Below are 23,184 nucleotides of genomic sequence, written 5' to 3'. Positions count from 1 at the left end.
TTCCAGCTATTTACTGAATGCAGGGAAAGTGTAAGTCTCTGATCGTCGCTTTTCCATCTCAAGCTGAACTTTTTCCTCCTGGCTCCTAGCCCGTGTACCTTGCATGTTGGGCCCTTTTCTTGGCTCTATAGTGGCTGGTGCTTGTCCAAGCTTCTCCAGACAAACATGGAATTGTTTCAGCTTGCTTTCATTCTGCACCAAGAACTAGCCCCACTGTTCTACTACGCAATTATGATTTCACCATACCTTTTTTACTCGGAAAGGCCCTACAAACTTTACTTTAAATTTGGGGTTGTCCCCTCGTTTTTTCTTTCATTCAGAAGCCAGATTCAGTCTTCCGATGCAAATAGGGGAGGCTCTTTTTGGTCCCCTTGTCCGATGGCCATATGTTCCTTTCAAAGAGTTGGGTGTGCTTCCTTCGGCCTTTTCAGCATCTTCACCACATCTTCATGAGAGGGCCGGGTCTCTGGTGATGGAGGATTGTAATGGTTTGAATTAACCGCCTCAGGCAAATAATAGTTCCTTGTTTAACACAGTCGTGATACTTCAAAGTACAGTACATGCTCCTACAACTTAAATAATATGTTCCAGGAAAGTTTACAATGTAAGGATTTATAAGGAAGTAAAATACAGTTAAATTGGCTAATCTGCTCCAATATCTTTTTAAACTCACCTTATAGCCATACAAAAAGGCAAAACTTTACTCAACTTTTCTAATTGGTGGGTGTACCATAACTGCTATATTATTAGTTTGCATGAAGAACTTTTTTTTACTTACAGCTAAATCTTACTGGTTTTATGAACCATGGCTGCCATAATTTTATAAGAAGTTCATAGGAAATGCACATCTTCGATATTCATTAACAATGATTTGTCTATTTTTTCTAAACAACAAAGTCTATTCTGCAAAGTAAAACTAATAACAAATATTTTATACGTGTCCAATAAACCGAAACAGCAAAATATTTCTAATATTATAAAAGGTACTGTCTGTTTGTCGTCTATCTGTATGCAAGGGCCAAGATTAGGATAAAAAATAACTTTTGACGATACTCCAACTCGTGACATTCAGATTGTTTGACCGACACTGTAACGCCTGCATCATTCTATCGATATTCAGCATTTATAAACAATTGTGCAATTATTTATTCCCATTTTTGTTGATACAGCTGACAATCTATCGCGACAAACTAGAATGTCATGGAAGTTGTAAATATAATAGATGTAACGCTTTACATATTTCATTCTTTTTCTAGCGAATGCGACAAGATTTGTTAACATTCAAGTTGAAACTGAAAACACACCCGATTTGACGCATTACATTATGAAAAATTTTTGATGTTGTGCGACGCAAAACCTTCACATAACTTCTATAAGTTATTTGGAACTTATATTATGGGAGCATCTACTTACCTTTATTAGCGGAGCCCTTGCTTGGCTCCTCCAGCTTTATTTCATTTTTATAATTTTTCTTGTTGGTCTATTTTCATGATAAACCCTTTTGTTATTAGAATTTTCATATCAAATTTATTTTGCCACAGAAGTTGTCTTCCCTTAGCAACAGTGTTACATTATGAAGATCCCGTCATGAAGCACTACCATAGTATTAACACTGTGATGTACTTCCTCACAATTTCTCTTTCTTTACTTTCTATTGGCTTATAATAGTAAGCGTAAGCGTTTAACCAAAGAGCTAAGTTTTAAATTCTAACTTATTCTTTTTCATTAACCTGTCACATGTGCAAAAGCATGTAAAAAAAATGTTAGACTACTGCAGAGTACATTGTGGTATATGTGACGTAGTTTTAATTATTCTTTATTTACATTCATTGTACTTCTCTTTTCATTTAGCATTTGTATTTACCATAGGTCTTCTGTCACAATGTCACCACTTCACAATTTTTACTATATTAAACACGAGGTCGTAACTCTGAACCAATGTAGAACAAGCCTGTAACATGAGGACAACTTGTATGTACTTGCTACATAGATACATGTATGTCAATCATATATGCTAACCTTTGTCTTGTGTTATACATTGCTTACAGTGCTTATTGACTGAATAAATGACAGGATTTTAGCAAATATCATTCTCTGACTGAAGGTAATTTAGTCGATTAAAGTGTGTCATGCTTAAACATCCTGTTGTGCATTTTACCTGTTGCACAATGTAGCGAATCCCCTGGTTCGTAGTTATATTGTCACATACGGGTGATGAGGCATAGTGTATATTCTATTAAAAGTTTATTATGTATGCTTGTCAACACCGTGAAACTACAATAAAACAATAACTCGATTGTCGATAAAGGTTATTGAAAGTATGCTTATTATACAGGTAGTCATCTGCAAAGCCATTTAGAAACATCTAAAATAAAACACATAAAATGAAAGATATAATATTTACCTTAATAACACATCCAGGAGATTGCTAAATAGTATGTGATTTTCCTTCTGTTTAATTCTTGATTATATGTGTATGCGATAGATATTGGTGTAATGATGAAACTTAATACAGATAAAAGAAAGTATCAGCATCAAAAATGAGGCTTAAAAACTACATGTTGTTGGCTCAACGGCTGACAAAACAATGACACCTAATCAAACGTATGGCACTGTGGCAAGTCAGACAGACCACACAAGACCATTAGACCACCCAAGATCAACAGGTCAACTGGCATTCACTCTGGGTAGGAGCAGTGAATCACACAGGGTGACTAGACATTGCAGTGCACTATCAAATTAGGAAATTTAACAGATAGCAGAACTTTACACACAATATGGTTTGGAATTATATTCATAACAAACCAGTTCAAGTTTGTGAACTCATTCTTTTTGTACCAAACAGCATGAAGCAAATACTTCAAAATGGCAAAGCCCAAATGGCAGTTTTGTTTCCTCTCCCTTCTATGACTGAAGGTAATTTAATCTATGCTTTAATATCTTTGCTATAGGAATGTTTGTTCCTCATTTGGTATTATATATAGTAATATAAAAGCGCCCATAACAGGTGACCGAAGTGTGTGAACCAGGCAGGTGACTAGTCATGGCTTGCATCAAAGCTCTGATAAAATGTATCACATGCTAACTACAACTACAACGCCCCCTGATATCTTATCATTTAATAAATAAAACTCTCGACATTTAGACTCCTTATGCATACAATCCACGTCAATGACTGTCTTATCAGAGCATTGCAACACCCATAATGCCGGCAGTCGCCAAGAGATCATGATGATAATGTTTTATCTTTACAATTTGTGTAAATAATTCCTCCGTATCATGGCGACAGGAAGGAGCACCTGTTAACCCAATCAATGAAGGCGTGACAGCAGTCAGGTCTTTGTATATTATATCAACAGTAAATTTTAATCTGGAGGACTTTTTCATGAAATAACCTTCAATTTGTATTTAATTTGATAAGGAACCAGACATTACATTGCTGGGTATGAGACAATGTCTTGTAACTTATAATTAATGGTGCACTCCTTGACATAGCCTAAGGTCATCAACAAATTTCTTATGGTTTATTAAACTAAAGGCTATTTTAATACCCAGGAGACTAGTTATTTCCATCAATTAGGAACTATTAGTCATGTTCATCAATGTGACTCCATTGCTGCTTCATATAGCAAAGTTATGAATTTTAAAAGAAGAAATTTAGTTATATAATGCGGTTGTTTAAGAGAGTTTAACTGTGCATTGCATATGGATGAAGAGAGAAGGTTGAAATAATAAGTATATTTAATCAAGAATAATAAAATACACGCAGGGTGTATTACAATATAGAGAACAACATCATGTGATCACTTTGACAATGCGTGTCTAGTGGGGCTCCCGCGTGTCCTTATTTACTATAAGCCTGTCCTCTGGTTTGAGGGCTGGCTGGTCATTTCTCTTGTCATTGCTCATTGGCTGGTTGGGCTAAAATGTAGGTCACTCGGCATCGCTAGTGTCTGTCTGGGTAGATTGTCAGTCTCGGCTGCCACACTATTAACTATCCGGGTGGTGACATTGATTGCCTGTGAAATTTGTATCACCTGGAGTCTGTAGGTACGCAGCAAATTGTTCCAGACTCCTCTGAGTAGCAGACAACTCTGAATAAACCAATATTTCTCATTATAATTAATATATAAACAAGGGTTACTTGTACTGATGAGCGGGAGATATCAATGACAAATCTCTATCAACATGCTAAAGGCAGTCTAAAAGTCAAACTGCCGCCATTTTGATTTAACACCATGAGCTTATGCAGTAAATTCTCACATATTATGTAATTGAAGCAGCATAAACATATCTCTATAAAGTTACCAGGAGTGAGCCATGTTTGATCAACAGCCTTATAGAATAAGATCATCAGATTAATACCACAGCTAGTATAAAATATACTAGTAGGTATTTTTTAGGTTACTAGCATTGGGTGATACTAGATACTCAGTACTATACTAACAATGGACTAATGTAACAATAACATAGGAAGTTACCTTCTGCTTGCTGCTGACTATGTCTCTGTAGAGCAGTGAATTTCTGGTCACTTTCTCTCTGTAGATCGGAAAGTTTCTGCTCACTTTCTATTTGCAGGGTTGTAATTTGTTGTCTAGCGTTTTCCAAAGCTGCAGCAGAGTGAAAAAAAACTTGCTGATAGACATTCAACACTTTCATTGCTCACATTTGACAATGACAGAAGATGCTGAATACATTGGTGAGTAGATGTACCTTAGCACATTTGCATGCTAACAAGGCCTTCATATGAATTGTTAATTACAGAAGGAACTGAATGACTGGGCATAAAGGCAGGAATGTAAATGGTAGCACAGAGACTGAGGGGTGTTGAAGCAGGGACGTATGTAGAAGCACAGAGGCAGTGAGTGGGTCACAGAGGCAAGTGCCTAGCGGCAAAGGCAAGTGCCTAGAGACAGAAACAAGTTGGCCTGGCAGGTTTGGGTGGCCGAGCTCAGTCTGAAGCCGTTCTATAAATATACTCTACTGTATTTGCATTGTATATAGAAGCGTAGAGGCTGGCGATCTTGCACACAAATAGGCAGGCAGATTATGTGGTGCAACAGACTCGTGTACTCAGCAGTGAAATTGCGCAATCGGCCTTCACTTGAAATCAAAAGCGCATGAGCTTCATGGACTCGCGCAAGCTTGCGACAGGTTGGCTAGCTGACTTCCAAGCAGGTGGGCAAACAGGCTGTTAGGTGCTTTTTCGTAGGAGCTGAGGCCTGCTTACTACTAATGATAGCTTGACTGCTCAGCTTGCTAAACACTGCAAGTTTGATCAAGCTTCTTGCAAGGCAAAACTTTCGTGAACATGCACACCTATGCATTCCTGCAGGCTGGTCACTTGATGAAGTTTCAATACACTCACTCTAATTCAAAAGTAAGCTTATTTCCCTGGATGAATAGCGACTGGCCACTAGATGCATTGTAGTAGTACTGAGTTTTTCACTCGCATAAGCCATTCACGCTAAAAAAAAGTGAAATTTTTTAAAAAGTTATAAAACTTTTTAGTTATTGCCAGCCAAGTCAAACATACCACAATATCTGATCTGTGGGATAAATAAAAATAACACATGATTTCACATCGACAGGTGTTAATGGAAGAGAGGTTGAATGTATCTAGTAAAAAATAAATTTTGATGTTATTCTGTAAAAGGTCCTTTAAGCAGCTCCATCAAATAAGAAACTCAGCCAAAATGCAACATCGCCCTAACTGTTCCTAATACACCTGCCACAGAAGAGATAAGACAGGCTGTCTTATAGTAAAGAAGTGCATTGTTTCATATCTAAACACCAACTTGAAGGAATGACTCACTAGTCTATCCCCACTGACTTCTCTCCCTCAGTACCACACTAACAATGGACTAGTAAAACATTTACATAGGAAATTACCTCCTGCCTGCTGCTCAGTTTGTCTCTGTAGAACCAAGAGTTTCTGCTGGCAATCTATCTGTAGAGCGGAAAGTTTCTGGTCACTTTCTCTCTGTAGAGCGGAAAGTTTCTGGTCGCTTTCTCTCTGTAGAGCGGAAAGTTTCTGGTCGCTATCTCTTTGTAGAGCGGTAAGTTTCTGGTCACTTTCTCTCTGTAGAGCGGTAAGTTTCTGGTCATTTTTTTCTTGCAGTGTTTTTATCTGTTGTCTAGCGTCATCCAATGCTTCAATATAATAAAAAAGAACCTGTGAATAGTACATAGAGCCATAGAGACACATGAAGGGTGTAGAGACAGAGGGGTGTAGAAGGAGAGGGTTGTAAATGGAAATGGGTGTAGAGGAAGGCAGGCGCAGAGGCAGTAGCCTACTAGCAGAGGCAGGCTGGCCTGGTAGATATGCTCAGCAAAATTCAGACTCGAGCTGCAAGCATAAAGAATTGTCTTGATCAGCCAGGCTATATGGCCGGCAGATATTTATGCAGGCTGACAAGGGCGGGCCTGTTGGAAGACAAACTCCATATTAGTGCAATCAAGTCAAACAATCAGCACAAATAAACACGCAATCGTGGTCAACTTGGAAGTAAAACGTGTGATCATTGTGAACTTGGCAGCATAGCGTGTGATCATTTGTTGAGTCGGTGAAGGTGAGCAGGCTTTCTTGTGGGTATGACAATCAATTCTTCTATTTAGTGACCTGAACGTATAAGCATTGTCTACTAGAAGACAAAAGCGAGCAGTCGGTTGTCAACTCAACTGACTCAGCTAAGCTGGCAGGCGAACTGGCTGGCAGGCAAGCACGGTCAAGCAAGCGGTGGACACAGCAAGGTAGACACTGAAAAAGCAGGGGCCAGCAGGTCTGGCTGGTAAGCAAGCGGACTGGCAAGCAGAGAGGCTGGCAGGCAGGCTGCTAAACTTCCCGCTTGCTTTAAAAGACGAGAGTTGCAATATTAGTAGTGGTGGAGCAAACCAACGGCTACCTATTTGCTCCAGCTTCTTGAGAAGTGAAACTTACTGCATACATGCACTTGTGCCCTCCTGCAGGCGGGTCGCTAAACAATAATTTGATCAACAAGAGTTTGGTACACGGTTTGGTATACTGAAAAATAGCAGTAAAAGTGTTTAGTTGTTGCCTACCAAGCCAAACAAGAGACAGTATCTGATGTGTATAAATGTGGCTTGAATAAAAGCTTATAAGATAGAGAAGCTCATTTCACATCTACCAGTTTTAATGGAATCAAGGTTAAATGCATCTAGTAAATTTAAATTTGATGTTGTTTGGTAAGGAATTCTCTAAGCAGCCCCACCAATAATGAAATTCTAACAGAACTCAGCACCATCGTAGCTGTTCCTATTAGCATCTGCCATAGAAAATGAAACCACACATTGTCTTGGAGTTTGTAAATTAAGAAATAGTTAAAGAATAGAGAAAGCATAATATTATTATGCTTTATTATTTATCTTGAGGTGTTGACTGGTGTTTTAAAAAAAGAATCAAGGAGATTGACCAACCAGAAGCTGAGATATAGCCAGCCAAACATAGGTCTACCTAAAAACGAATCGGAGGAAAAACCCTTCGAAAACCCCAAAAGTTGTGACGTATAAAATCGACTTATTGGACATGTGCCGGAGTTGCGCACCCTTACCTCCATTGCGTATACTGATTGTTTTAGGCTGTGAGATGCGAAACGCTTCTCGCGGTAGTAAATAATTTACAGACTAGCTTTGGTTTCTCAAAAAAATCAAGCAAACATTGTGTGGTTAAGGCAACTGCCCACAACCCCCTGCCATGATTTGTCAAAACAGAAGAGGATATTTTGATTATTGTGCCTCAAACTTTAACTCTATATGCACCGAAGATCGTCTGTTGAACAAACGGCGCGTGTATAGTCTATGCCGGTCTATAATTTACAATATCCGCTATTCGCAGTTTGTTCACCAGTCGAATAAGACACGCGGGTGTAAATCTTTGTTCCTTCTTCATCTTTGTACCTACTGCAGCATTCAGTTGATTTTTAGGATTATTGTCACTGTTAATTAAACTGTAAGTTCACTACATCCATATTTTTGAAAAGAATAACTTGACCGTGCTGCTCTTGTCGTAAGAAAAGAAAACAACTTTTGATTTGATTCTTCTGTCTATGTTATCTATAATTGTTTGTTTATGATTAATTAATATAATCATAATGCATATTGTACAAAATAATAATATAACTTTGTATAGAATTAACGATGTAATTAATATAATTTGTAGAAAATTCCAAATGATAATCGCGATTGATGATTGATTGAAGAAATTACTATGCAGATACTTATGCTGAAGTTCATATATTATCATTTAATATATTACTTACTGAACTAAACCCAACTATCATCAATATCCATTTAGTTTTTGGTCATGGTAATCAAATTGAGTATGAAGTGCTTTGACACTTGAGACTGAAGTGGTTACCAGCAATTTCATTGTTACCAGATATATATATATATATATATATATATATATATATATATATATATATATATATATATATATATATATATATATAATTTGCTGATCTTTGCTGGGAGATGTAAATGAAACCAAATGATATTCTTCTGCTGGTCACAATGAATATCATGCTCAGTAATGATTTCTTATCTTTTTAGACTAACATTGTACGCTTCTTACCATACTGTTGGACACTGATACCATGGCAACTTATGGCTCTAAGAAGTCTAAGCGGTCTCACTGTGTTGCTGCTCTCTGTGAGAACACAGAGAGGCTATTTCATTGGCCAAAGAATGAGGCGGTTGCCAATAAATGGACTAAATTCGTATTGGATAAGGTATGTCAAAAGCCATCCTGTGTCTGTTAACCTAACCCCAGCACTAGCAATGATTTCCTTGAGCTGGCAAATTATATTTGTGGGCCATGTTATGATGTGATTTAAACTAGTAACACCTCTTTCTGTGAATTAAGGTAAAGAACTTTGTCAGAACAAAGACAAGCCAGCTTTGCTTGAATCATTTTGCACCTGATATGATTTCTAATTATCAAATGATGGTGATGATGCCTCAGGAAAATATAAGGTAAGAATGATTGATATGTCAATTTCTTGTCTGCCGATTATAACCATAACAAATGTTTTACACGCCACTAACCATGTTTTCTATCTCCAATCAGACCACATTTAGTACCAGATGCACTGCCAACCATCCAGGTGCAGGCCACCCTTCCTACATCTGTCATTGAGCGCATGGATGACACAGAACTAACTAAGAGAGAGAGATCGGCTATCATCCGAGACCTGACACTAGAGAAGTACTACTAATATTATATGACATAAATCATTTGCCTGAACAATAATAAACTTTATAAAGCTGTTAAAATCACGACTAACTAACAATACACAACCACAAGGGCATTCAGTCATTCCTACTTGTTGACAATCTGAACTATCATTTGTACAGTTGAGGTAGACGCCTATTGTTATAACACCTTCTTTCACAGACCTAAGATCAAACCCTTCCATGTTGTCAAACCTAAACCCTGGTGCTCTTTTCCAATTGGGGTGACACTTTCTAAGCCTGAGACTGAGGCTGTATCTCTACCAGCAAGCAGTAACTGCACAGGTAAGAGTCCTTCATACAAAATGTTGTTATGGCTGTTTTGAGTCTTATAGAACCGAAATATTCTGTATACCATTTACACACACTAACATGCCTCATGTAATGCTAAGGGATGTGGTTGTTTATTCATGATTGCAAGTCCACCTACACTATACTCATTTGTTCTGAAAACCTGACCTATTATTTCATTACATCAGGAACTCAGACAGGGAAGCGTCTTGGAAGATGTAAAAGACGGTCTGTTGCAACACAGTGCAATCTAATCGATGCGCCACCACTTTTCGCAGCAAATCAATCTGATGGATTTTCAGATGAAGAATTTTCATCTGACTATGACACTGGCAGTGAGGTAGGTAGGAGGTAATCTTACACCTATATACAGTTGCAAATTAAGCTTATATTCATTCAGCTGGCCTATTGTCATTTTCTTGCTTTCACAGGATGAGTTAAGCTCAGTGGCCCCTTCATCCAGTGAGTCTGAAGAGGATCCCGATAATGATGGGAATGATCCTGACTACGAGCCAGATAGTGGAGATGATGACCAGGATCCAGAAGAGGTTATGTTCAGTCAGGGGTAACTTACACCATTGTTAATCAACATCATATCAGCTGCCTATTATAATTGCCATACACACTGGCACCACATAGTAGTTCGTAAACTCATGTATTATATTCTTAGCCGAGGTACTTGGTTTGATGAGCCAAAAGTTATCGTGTCCGTAAGAAAGTTGGCGGAGTTACTGGGAGTTTGCATGTTGTGTGCCAAGTCTTGTGATGTAGAAGGAAGAAGACTCGGTGCCGCCCTCACATTCACCATCACTTGTCAGTATTGCATGCACACAAGGTTAGTGGAGCGGAAATCACGTCATTGTGAATATTAGATTTTGTAGTTTAAACGCTTCTTCATAGCTACACTGGTTTAGATTTTGTGGCGCTACACTTGTAGCGCCACAAAATCTCTCGCCAACCAAAGCTAAACCAGTGTTGCTAAAATCGTCATAATGTTGTTTGTGTTGGTCTCTCTGCAGAACATGGTCAACTTGTGATATGATAGGGAAAGCTGCATCCATCAATGCTCTTCTAGCTGCTGCAGTGCTATTCACAGGCTCCCTGCCAGCAAAGTCTTTAAGGCTTCTCAGTTCCCTGAAGGTTTGTGTACCGACGGTACAAACTCTTCACTATTACCAGAGGACTTATCTGCACCAGGTAGGGTATATTTATATACCATATATACAGCACTTGGGTTGATGAATGTGTTCTCTTTGGCACAGTTGTTATTGTGAGCACAGCTCTACACAATTGTGTGGTGGATTTGTGTAGTTGCTCACCCGCCCAAAAACCTAGACATGTTTCCAATACTGAGATGGATATTATTGTATGTGCTAAATTTGATTTGAATGCTGTTGTCATACAACACATCCATATGTAATAATATACATGGACATGGAATATAGTTATTGTGTCCACAGTCATCGTCTGATCAAAATACAAGGCGTTTATATTGGTCTCTGAGCTGTCATAATATATGTCCCAGTATCATTAATGTTTTGAGCAATCATATTGTATGAAATTTTTCAGATCATTAGAGATGAATTTTCTGCCATGAAAATTAATCTGTGGAAGACGGTGAGGGGACCTGTGGTTGTGGCAGGAGATGGAAGGTGTGACACAGCAGGGCACTCTGCCATATATGGGCTTTATAGCTTGATGGATTGTGAGACGAACTTCATCCTATCAGCAAAGCTAGTAAAGGTAGTTAAAACAATTTGTAATTCAGGGGACAATAACAGCATATTGTCACACTCTACAGTGCATTTAAACTTCCTACATGACATGGATTGGTGTTGTTTTATGTATGTAGGTAACAGAGGTATCCAGCTCCAACGCTATGGAATTAGAGGGACTCAAGAGATGCCATGGAGAGGTATTAGACGCAGGCTTGAGCATAAGAGAGTTAGTCACGGACCGGCACAAAACTGTGAATGCCTTTGTAGCCAAGAATTTGCCTAGCATTACACATACATTCGACCCTTGGCATATTGCAAAAGGTAAACATAAAGCTTAGACTGGAGCTGGTTACTGTGATGGTACTTTAATTTAGCTTTGTTTCATTCACCCAGATGGAATCACTTTTATGATATATTGACGATTGTAGGACTAAAGACTAAAATGCTAGACATTGGTAAGATTGTGTCGCTGAGAAAAACTCTCAACTGGATCAAGCCTGTGGTCAGTCATGTGTACCATTGCGCTGAATTTTCGCCTCTCAACTCCCCTCTTCGTCTAGAAATGTGGAAAAGTGTTTTATCCCATCTACAGGTTGGTAAATTTGTTGTAGGCCAAAACAATTACTTATACTGAACGTACTTGCAGAAGGCCACAAAATACCAGTATCATCAGTGATGGTGTTCAATTGGTTAACTTGCTATTAAACTGAAGCATTGACATATTTTGTTCTTCTGCTATAGGATATCCACGAGTTTCCTGCTAATATGCACTATAAAGAGTGTCCGCATGACGACTTGTCTGGTGTTGATGGTAATGGTGAAATAATAGACTGGCTGCTCAAAGGTAACTAACAGATATGATATAATAACATATTTATGGTAATCAATAACACAGGACAGTGAGGTAGTCTAGCTGCCTCAATTATTCATTTCTTCTTATCCACATTTAATCCATTGTCAAACAGACACATGATTTAAATAACCCTACAAATTCTTATTTATATGGCTATGTTTTAGGTGGAAAGGTATATCAAGCCCTAACTCCTGTGGTGCACAAAAAAGACATTCTTGAGGCAGTGATGAGAGCCAGCTCTGCAGACACGGCAGCCCTCGAGAGCTATCATGCCGAACTAAACAGAAACGCACCAAAGATGAGTTACTTCTCATACTCTGGTATGCAGTCAAGGTATGTAGATCACAAATGTGTAGCATTATTTGACCGTCTATACAGGGACATCTGTTGGTAAATTCAGCAATGTGGATGGTATCACGTTTGTATGATATTGACTCAAGGTCATCCAGTCATAGCAGTTTGTAAATGCATGAACAAAATACTATTCTGTAACCTGGACTTGGCCCTATGTTGAGATAGGCAAGCCCTTGTCCAACCACAAACAGGGCACACAAAACATTGCCCACCTACTGCTCCAAGGTGTTGCATCATTGTACATATTTTGCTTCATAAATGCTTTTACTATGGCTGTAAATGTTGATGGTAAATTAATGTTGTCGTAGTGGTATATGCAGTGCCAGTGTGTTTTACTGAATATTCTATGAATCATTGTGTTCTTTGGTGTGACAGGATTCAATTGACAGTTATGCACCATAACGAGAATGTCAATCGGCCAGTCATCATCAACAAGGATGGGACTGTAAGGCAGCAAATTGTTAGAAAGAAGATTACCAAACAACAGCAAACTTCAATTCCTTTGAGGGTGCCACCAACATATGGTGAGTTTCGGCTATCAAAGTTTTGCATTGGTATAATATTTCAACATGTTCATGGCCACAATAACTCAAAATGGGCAATGGGAAAAGACCAGAGAATCTCTTCTCATCCAAAAGAAACATCATTGGTCATTGCCACTTGATGCATACCGCATTTACGAGGTCTCATAATTATATGAACTTAGAAGGTTATAAGAAATAAGGTTACTAAGAAATATGTGGTGTGGTCACTGTTCTATTCAATTAACAGAGAAAAATGCTTTCTTTTACCAGCATACAGAGACAGGATGTTTCTACAGTTCGAATCCTACCTGCAAAGCAGAACAAAGCCTATTCCACTAGAAGACATAATACCACCAACACTAGCCTCGACAGGATCCCAGTTAACAAGGGAGGAGGTAATATCAAGACAGAAGAGCAGACCGGGAGTGATACGAAAGCCACACCATGTTACAATGGCTACCACTGAAGCTAATAGGAAAAGGTTCGTTAATCCCTGACAATCCAGTCTGTAGCTAATGGCATGCTATGACATGTAATTTGCACTAATATTGTTCATGTCAAGGTTCGGTTATTGGGCCATCAGGGCTTTATTTCTCCTCTCTCCTTTCTGGCGGAGGACGGGTTAAATATAACCCAGATGGCTCATGGTTTGATTGTCCATTCCAGTCTGGAGCTGATGGCATGCTATGAATATTATGAAATTTGCATCGATATTGTTCATGTTGACAGGAAGATGAAAGCTACCTCAGCAGCAGCTAAGAAAATATTGGTAGCAGCTAAGACCACAAAAAGGGGCACAGCTAGGAAATCAAGAGTTAAGAAAACTGCAACGTCCAAGGTGCTCATCATCCCAAAGAAAAAGGCTAAGAAGCGATAAAGAATCATCAAAGACTGAGATTGGTTACAATGATTATATATTTATATATAAACATCTGTGTGCATAAAATATGTATAAACTAGAGATAAATATAAAAATAATCACCTCGAAACAAATTTGCTGAACAAAAGTGAATCAGGTTCATCATCGTCATCATTATTATTATTAATAAAGGGGAATTTCTTTCTCACATACTGATAAACACATGCAGGCAGGGCACGTCTGTCCCGTTTCTTTAGGCCTGAGAACAACCAAAATACAATCGATCTGTAGGCACTAAACCTATCCTTGCGCCTGTAATCATCCTGGGTTGGGTTTTCTGGAAACATGTCTTCTGCAATAAAGGAATAAACAAACATTATATTGTTATTAAAAGGTAAGTCGACCATCCATAATGCTATGACATAGACCAACAACTAGTAATGTATTTGGTATATGATGAAACCTGCAACTATAATGCAACATGAGATGGTAATTTTTATTCTTACCATGAAAAGCAAGATAGTGGTTGTACGCACTTTCTAGCACTGCCTCAGATGTCAGCTGCTCTAGTGCAGGGTTGTCAGTAAAGCATAGGAAGGTCTTCCCCATCATCTTCAGCCGTGCACCTTTGTGGCTCCAACAGCAACGATTCATTTCCGGGGTGGGTTGCAGCGTACAGCTGCCACACGTACACCACTTCATGTGGCCAAACTTAACACTGACCTAGAATGATGAAAGGACTGCAAGTCTCAAACAATTATACAATAAGCTCAATGAGAGCACCGTCAACTATCTACAGCTTTGATTTTAACAAACCTTCAGGTAGGAGTGATACTTAAATATTTTGCAATAGCGATCAATGATGTTAGACATTCGTGATAGATAGCGCTCAAATATATATATATATATATATATATATATATATATATATATATATATATATATATATATATATGACATGTATGATTATTAAAATGCATACCATACATTTATCGTTAGTATTGAATGTAACAACATGGTCATAGATATTAACTTATAGGCAGAGCGAAAGATTGATCATTATATTTACCAAATTTCGCATATCGATCCTCCTTTTTACTTCCTGCTCCTCGCTGTCAGGCTCAGCAGCACGCTTTCTAGGCTCAAAACCAGCCATTTAACAGATATAAATTAGAAAATCTGAGCTGCGCTAACGACGAGTACGAACACGGAAGCCAAGTGGGAGAACAACGAAACTGAGCTGGACTACCAAGATAGCGAGATACTGCGAGATCACAGATGCGTGTAATTATTTCATGCTAAAACTAATCTACACGTCAGAGGGACTGGTTCGGAATTTTTAGAGCAATGATTGTTAGGCCCAATTTGATTAGTCTATTCTTTCTACGATTAAACCAATTAAACCGTTGTGATTGTTATAGGAGCGCGCATTAGTTGGCTTGATTGACCAATGGCACACAAGTCGATTTCATACGTCATATTTTTATGCTAATATGAGGATCACCAAAACACTTATGTTTTTTGATAGACCTATGTTTGGCTGGCTATATCTCAGCTTCTGGTTGGTCAATCTCCTTGATTCTTTTTTTAAAACACCATTCAACACCTCAAGATAAATAATAAAGCATAATAATATTATGCTTTCTCTATTCTTTAACCTAATTTTAATCTCTATCTCAAATACTAGTATTGTTATAGATTAAAAGCCTGAATATAAAAGCAAGAAGCTGCTACAATATGTACTTTAGCCTGTCATTCAGTTTACTACTAAACATGACAAAGGATAGAGTCATGTTATGTTAGGAACAATTAAAATGCTGTGGATAATCTACAGCGATGTAAAACATAGTTGTAATATTTTCTAATTTTCATAAAAACTGATGCATAGATGATTAGCTATTCATAAAAAGGAGTGTGATGTTTAACCTCCAACCTCAGCTTGAAGGAATGACTCACTAGTCTACCACTACATACAGTAATCATAATATGATTACTATTGCGTTAAATTCTTCACATTTTAGACATTTCAAAATACAGAAATATTAACAGACAGAATATTGTGGAACACAAGAGTGAATCTACTGAGTCTGCCACAAGGAGTTGATATTTAAAGAGCTGCTAACATCACTTCAATCCTACCAGTTTTGAATATTAATATTAATTTAAATGCTCAGACTATAACCTGTTCAGCTGGAGGCTGAAGACAAGCAGCACTCTGTCTATGCGAGACTCAGTGAGTTTACAGAAAAATTGAGATGCAATTATCCAGGGTATGTCCCAGGGTTCAGCAGTAAATGTATACAATGAATGAATTACTAGCATTTAGTTTAGATTTTCAGTAGAAAGTTGCTGAGACTGAAGAATTTAGCAGTAGAACAGTTCAAGTGAGTAGCTGGTATCACACTGTATAACAATCCTACCTTCTACTACTGGCTGCTTCCCCCATCTCTTTAACAGCTCTGATGATTCCTTCTCCTTCCAATACTCAGCTTCCTCCAATGGAGTCCTTTTGTATATATTCTTTATGTTGAGGAGTGAAGATACAGTCACTAGAGACACGGATCCTAACATGACCTTCAGAGCAGTTGTCTGTCCATAGTATGCTGCACAGTGTAGTGGAGTGTAGAGGTAGTTACTCTGTATGTTTAATAGGGAGTCTCTCTGTAGTGAGGAGAAGTTGTAGAAGAGGAACTCTATACACTTGCTACTTCCACACACTGCAGCCAGTGCTAAAGCTGTGCTACCATCTTCAGTCTTCTCAGCTACAAACTCGTACTTCCTCTCATCACTCACTGTGTCTATCAGTAACTCTACACACTCACTGTCTCCCCTCAATACAGCAAAGTGTAGTGCTGTCCATCCATCCTTCCTCTTCATCCAGAGCAACTCGTCTGCTGTTCTTCTGATTGGTGAGAGAAGCAGACGACAGATTTCTGTGTGGCCTTCATATGCAGCTACCATAATAGCTGAGTATGAGTCATTATTGATAGTAATCAGTAGCCTCAGTAGCTCAGCTGGTTGGACTGACTCCAAGGCTGCCCTCAAAGTACTAATCTCCATCTGTCTATCTCTCACGTAACTCTTCAGCAATCCTTCCATGTTTAACTGAAACATATGTACTGCACTCTATTAGCTGCTGCATACAGTAAAATATGATAGAGAAATGAGTACAAAATGTGACCCAACTGCAGAGTTGGAAAGCTGCCAACCATAACAGAGTGGCTGCATGTGAACCCTGGATATTTACAGAGTATTAAAGGTAGCCCCAGGGATGTCAAACTCTGGCAGAGCTGAGAAACATGAAATATCTGCAGTAGGAAGTGTTTGCTGATCTGATTATGACTGAGGAAAAGACTAGAGCCTCCTGACCTTAACTTAACCTAACTACATGACAGACTCTATGAGTCCCTCAGGGTAGAGAGTGATAGTCTCAGGAGGTCAGAGTTATATTATAATCACACTGACTCAGTGTTTCTCCTCAGCTACTCTATTATTCCCAGTAAGTACAATATCTACAGATGCTAAAATAATATATAAGTTATACTTACCTGTTGCTATTCTGCTTGTCACCTGCTCTGACTAATAAGGCTTCTATATAGCTTGTAGCTGGTTATAATAATGTTATCTGTCTCCTGATTGGCTGAGCTGAATAAGATTAACTCAAACAGTGATTCATGGTGAATTTATCAGATATTGAATAAAGGAACAGGAGCTGATTGTTACTGCAGCTTCATGATTGGCTGGTTATACAGCCTTGTACTTCATGATTAGTTCTACAGCCTTGTACGTAGCTAGTTTCAACCGTTGTTTGTTATTTAAAGTGAAGTTTATCTGTTTAAAATGACTGAAATAATAATGGCTAAATGATTTACAATGACTAAAAAATGCACTCGAAATATTTGCAAATATTATTATTAGCCAGTTTGATAATAAACTTCAACTAAATATTTTAAATTTCATAGAATAAAAACCATTACTTTAGTATTACTTGTGGCAGAATAGCCTCGGTCACTATAAATATTCACATTGTGACACTGGCAGTAATGTGACAAATAGCAATTTTAAAAAAACCGAAAATATTTAATAACCTGAGTATGTTAAATATCCCAGCATATCAGCCACTCACACAGAGCTAGCAACAACAGTGCATAACTTATAGACACTTGCTAGGCAATGTCACACATAGTAAGATAGCTAGAGACAGGTACTATAGTCAAGGTCTACTAATTAAGGCTACTGTTTCTCAGATAAATTCCCAAATACCAAACACTTAGTTTAAGGGGAGATAATAAACAACACTGAAGTCAAGGATGCTTAAAAGCTTGTTACACTTTTCAAAGACACATGAAGTTTTGTTTGAAATAAGGATTTGTCTGCTCATTGCAAAATATGGCCATAGTTGTGATAAGTTACGCCAGCTTAAATCAATAAAATTAGATATTTTATCTTTGGTCAGTTTATCGTGTGACAAGGCAAGCTAGCAGTGAGTGAACACTATTTAAGTATTTTCACAACTTTTCTAAAGACAAAGTTTGGTACTAGCAGCTGCAACCAAAAAGCAGTTGATGAATTAGTTTCAATTAATTTTAACTTACTGTAAAACCTATAAATGAACGCTACCTCCATTTGAACATCACTTAGACATTCTTTTAATTTGACAAACCCATAATAGCAAGTGAACAGTAGAAAAGTATTCTCAAAATTGTACTAATAATGACTCAGTTATATTAATAACAATAATTATAACTAACTTTGAAATCAACACCGTAGAAATAATTAATAACTAATATCAGACTAATAGTAATTCCTTTGTTTGACACGGTCTGATTCTTTGATGTATGTAAAAAATGGTTTATATTTATGATGGTATGTGAGCAACTAGTTTTAGTCTAAAAGTTGTGCTTAGCGATGCCGCTATAGGTTTATAATTTGTGGGAAATGCAACACGTAGGTGTTTTGCTCTGCTCAAAAAATTGTTTGGACGTAATATATTTTAGTTCAGTGGTGCAGAAGAAGATTTGAAATCAGAAAACATTATGGAAGGTATTGAATAGTAAGAAAATGTTTGTTTTATAGAATACAGCAATCAAAACACAATTAGTGAAGCTAACGAGCAAATACAGTCAAACATGGATAACTCGAACTTCACGGGACCGAGCGAAAGTGTTCGAATTATCAGAGCGTTCAAGTTATCAGAGCACTGTCACAAGTTCATGTATTTCTTATTTATTAGTAGATACCCGTACGTATACAAACTATAATATAAATCAAAAGCACAAATGGCTTGTTTCAAATTAAATGCTTCTAATATAAAGTTTAAAACGTTTTTATCAAAAAGTATAGCGATTTTTTTATCACTTGAAATTGGTTTGTTGTTTGAGGTGATGTTAATGCCAGGATGTTTTTTGAATTGACACTGGCAAAACTTGATCCTTGTTGAAATGCTCAAAAGAAAAGACATCTTTTTCTTTTGAGCATTTTACCCACGATCAATTCTGCCAATTTTTCTTGAAGTATATGCAAAGATTACCTCACGTTACCTTGCTTCCGAAAGGCGATCGCTAAGCGGATGTTTGGTATAAATCAAATTTCACCAAACCTTTAGAAAAGTCGTTGACAAAAATATTTTGCCGATGGTGGCAATAATGTCGCTTATGAATTACAAAAAGTTGAGGTTTACATCTATGGCTTGTAGAGGTGGAACGAGACAGGTTTTTTAAGTTCGAGACGAGACTCGAGACACTGTCTTGTAAAAATTTGAGACTCGAGACACGAGACAGTAAAATAATGAGCATTTGGTGATGATTTCACTACACAAGTACTAGCTACTTGGTATATATAAAATTAATAAAACTATTTTTAAATTGAATTTTCACCTGGTGTAAACGATTTAAATACAACATTTGAATAGTGATATGCATGTAGTTTTTGTAAACAAAAGTGACACAAACAGCTCTAAAATACCGAAGTTATATATTCTAAGAATTTTGAGCTTGATCGATCATAATTAGTATGAACATATTGCTTTGTACATGTATATTTTACCATCTATTGAATAGTTCTTACTTTTTAATATAATGAAACCGATAGCCGTCGCTCTACAAAGAATTACCGCAACTAAAAAAACACACGATAACACTTTTATTCTTATCGCTTCATTAATGTTACGTGTTGTTTGTGTATTAACTGTAGTATGTGAATTATATTTAACCCTTTCGCGGGCAGTGCGACGTTTTTGTCGTTTCGGTAACGTATTTTATTATTGCCGTTTCTGGTTAGCTAAATGCCGTTTTTTGTTTACTTTTTTTACCAATAGCAAGCTACGATATAGTAGTTTAGGTTAGCCTTAAAATTTGATTTCAAGGTTGAAAAAAAAAACGATCGTTTTTAGCAGGGATGAATAAATAAACTTTCGAAAAAAATTAGAAAATTGTTCTAAATAATTTATCCACTTTTATTTTTCTTGCTTCGGTTTTAGCTTTTATTTACCGAATTTTTTGAGAGTTTGACTTTAGTTTACCGTCATGGCGACTTTTAAAAGAACCTACCGAGATTATTCTAATAAAGCAAGTACTAGTACCGAAATTACTAAGAGATTCAGAGCTGACAGTGACTTTTTAAATTTAGTAGCCAGAGATGACAGTGAATCAGGTTTGAATTGTGATTGTAATGACTTCAAATCTGGAAGTGACAGTGATAAAAAGGCTGGTAGCAGTAATGATGAGGATGTGAGTAGGAGTGATGCCAGTGCCTGGCAGAATATAACCAACATAAACAGAGATAAATCTCCTACAATTCAGCAGTTTATAGCAGTGATAGGCCCAGTATTTACTCTAGTAGATGCTCAACCAGTAGAGTATTTTGAAAAGTTTTTAAGCCTGTCAATCCAGGAAGTACATTTTTGTGGGAGCTCTTTGTTACACAAACAAGTACATGGTGCAAAGACTGTGATGTGGGCCTTTGTAAAGGAGAATGCTTTTGAAAATATCATTCGTAAATAGACAATTATTATGAAAAGCATATATTTTATGTTATACATTTTTATTTGTTTATAATATATATATGCCTATAGACATATACATGTATACATATGCACCTTTAAACATAGATGTATGCACATAATAGCACACAGAAAGTGTATGAACCTTTTAAAAAAAATTGATTTTTTGGAAAATAATTCGCCCATGGGAGTCTGATTTAGTTTTGAAAATTCGCCCGCGAAAGGGTTAAACTGTACTCATGAAATTATATTAATTACTGTATACATGCACATGTATATTCTTATATTGAGCTAACAAAACGTCATTGTTAACCGAACACGGACTATGTTCGACACGGCCTTTCGTTCGTTTTTTCGTGTCCGGGCAAGTTTTACCGGCGATTGGTAGTATATACCTAAAAGAGGCCCGAATTTTAGGAAGGACACTTGGTGTTTAGACACGATACGATAAAATATAGACATTTTAACCGCAAGTCTTATTTATTAAATTGGATTATCCGAAGAGTAATTAGATATGACCCGGTATCTGTTTTAAGGACACAGAACCGAACTATAATATAACAGGGCCGTGGTCCGGACTACATGATTAGACTCAGTGGCCAACATAATCAATAGCAACAGGTAGTAACGGACCGGGTATAACTTTAAAGGCAGTTGCCCGCAATCCATTACAATATATGGAGTTGTTGCTACTGCAAGAAGCCATGTTTTAAAAACCGTGCGCAGGCGCTTTAGTTTTATTTCCTGTCTCGAGTTTGGCAATGGTTAAGTCGAGACGAGACCGATACGAGACAGGTCGATACTCGAGACGTCTCGTGTCTCGTTCCACCTCTAATGGCTTGGAATAAAGTGATTTTCTAAAGCGATAGCAACCGTTTCGGTAGCCATTGGCAAAAAACAGTTCGAGTTAACAGTGTTGAGTTCTAGTTATCTATAGCAACTTATCATTACGTAGGAGCGGACAAACAAAACCGATCGAGTTACCATGTGTTCGAGCCATCCGTGGGTGAGTTATCCATGTTTGACGGTAATCGGTTTCAAAAATGTCAATTTTTGTTTCTGCAGGTAGTGAGTATGGTTCGTTTATGTCACTTGTTTGTTAACGTATGCATTTGTAACATCTGATAAATTATTACTATAAAGCTTATAAAATTCCAGATTTATAGCATATATTATTTAATAGCATCCTTGCGGTTATCCCAACCCGGCTTGCAATGGGTAGACCCTCATAACTTCTCTGCTATTACATGTAAATGTATGATTAGACTGAAAACTGTAGCAAACATCTTGATGAATCAATGAGCTTGTATGTGCCAATGTTAAATATAAATATGCAAAATAAAAGAATTCGAAGCACTAACAAATTGCAAGGCAGGGCAACAGAATAACGTGCTATACGTATCATCGTAGGTTAATTGCAAGCAATAGATATCAACCGATGGATATATTACTCGACTTCCCATGCTTGTTATTTAGATAACCTCAATAAGTTAGCAGATTTATTACTTTCAAAGGAGTTAATGACATTAAGGGTTAAAGCATTGACTTCGTCTGTAGAAGGGTCAAACTTAGCTTCCAAAATTCAGACGAGCTATTTGCAAAATACAACACCACCGTCTGTTGGACCGCTATTATAAATAGGGAAAAGGTTAAAAATAGAATGCAATGTCATTCAAATAGAGGTTTCACAGTTATTTTAGTAGTAAACAATTCTAAATTATAAACCGAATATCCTCTGACATACCCTCCAAGTCAACTTGTTCTGTCCTTCAGGCAAAGTTCCTCCACAGATGATATAGTTTCATATGAGCAATGTACAGAATAATCCCCATGTATAGTGAGCGTACATTGTCAACCTTTGGTTGGTTGTATCTAATCCTCAGATAGTTATCGACGAGTAATAAAATTATTGATGATATCAAACTTTTTTTCACGTTGACCTGAAATTGTAAAAGAAGATGGAACTGTCCTGGAAGATTAAGCATGATTGCTACTCGCCATGATGCGCCTAAGATAAGAATTCCATATAAACACATAGAATCTTTAACAAATAATACAGGTGTGATGCAGGATGGAATTAAAACATGTGATACCACTTCTCTATATATTTAGAAAACAAGAGAAACAGAGCTATAAACAAAGTAATATTAATAAATTACTAGTTACAGTTGATAGCTATAAAGTACTATAAACTTTACTATTATTAATATTATAATTACTATTATTACTTGTTACTATTATGTCTTACTGAGAGTTTCACCATAGAGTTGACCTCCAGCCCTCTGCATCACACTCAAGGCCGACCTACTATCCTCTATTGTTGAACTCAAACT

General features: G+C 37.3%; 3 protein-coding genes across 3 annotated transcripts; 1 reads left to right on the top strand and 2 right to left on the bottom strand.

The window, feature by feature from the left end:
- Nucleotides 1-6: 6 nt before the first annotated feature.
- LOC137404140 (repetitive organellar protein-like) lies at nt 7-7,577 on the bottom strand. Its single transcript, XM_068090296.1, has 5 exons — nt 7,572-7,577; nt 5,893-6,175; nt 4,482-4,610; nt 3,253-3,299; nt 7-192 (listed from the first exon to the last, which is right to left on the bottom strand). The coding sequence occupies exons 1-5, from the start codon at nt 7,575-7,577 to the stop codon at nt 7-9; spliced, it is 651 nt and encodes a 216-aa protein (XP_067946397.1).
- A 2,446-nt stretch (nt 7,578-10,023) lies between these two features.
- On the top strand, nt 10,024-13,899 carry LOC137404310 (uncharacterized). Its single transcript, XM_068090500.1, has 11 exons — nt 10,024-10,091; nt 10,214-10,378; nt 10,563-10,740; nt 11,113-11,280; nt 11,396-11,582; nt 11,690-11,853; nt 12,003-12,105; nt 12,279-12,447; nt 12,844-12,992; nt 13,263-13,473; nt 13,722-13,899. The coding sequence occupies exons 1-11, from the start codon at nt 10,030-10,032 to the stop codon at nt 13,867-13,869; spliced, it is 1,704 nt and encodes a 567-aa protein (XP_067946601.1). The 5' UTR covers nt 10,024-10,029; the 3' UTR covers nt 13,870-13,899.
- Nucleotides 13,900-16,215: 2,316 nt separating this feature from the next.
- On the bottom strand, nt 16,216-16,950 carry LOC137404139 (serine/threonine-protein phosphatase 6 regulatory ankyrin repeat subunit C-like). Its single transcript, XM_068090295.1, has one exon. It carries the CDS (start codon nt 16,948-16,950, stop codon nt 16,216-16,218), a length of 735 nt encoding a protein of 244 aa, XP_067946396.1.
- Nucleotides 16,951-23,184: the final 6,234 nt, after the last annotated feature.

Source organism: Watersipora subatra, chromosome 9 (genome assembly GCF_963576615.1).
Source record: "Watersipora subatra chromosome 9, tzWatSuba1.1, whole genome shotgun sequence".
Taxonomy (NCBI): domain Eukaryota; kingdom Metazoa; phylum Bryozoa; class Gymnolaemata; order Cheilostomatida; family Watersiporidae; genus Watersipora; species Watersipora subatra.
Note: the sequence above shows the minus strand (reverse complement) of the source record. Positions and strands in the feature narration are given on the sequence as shown.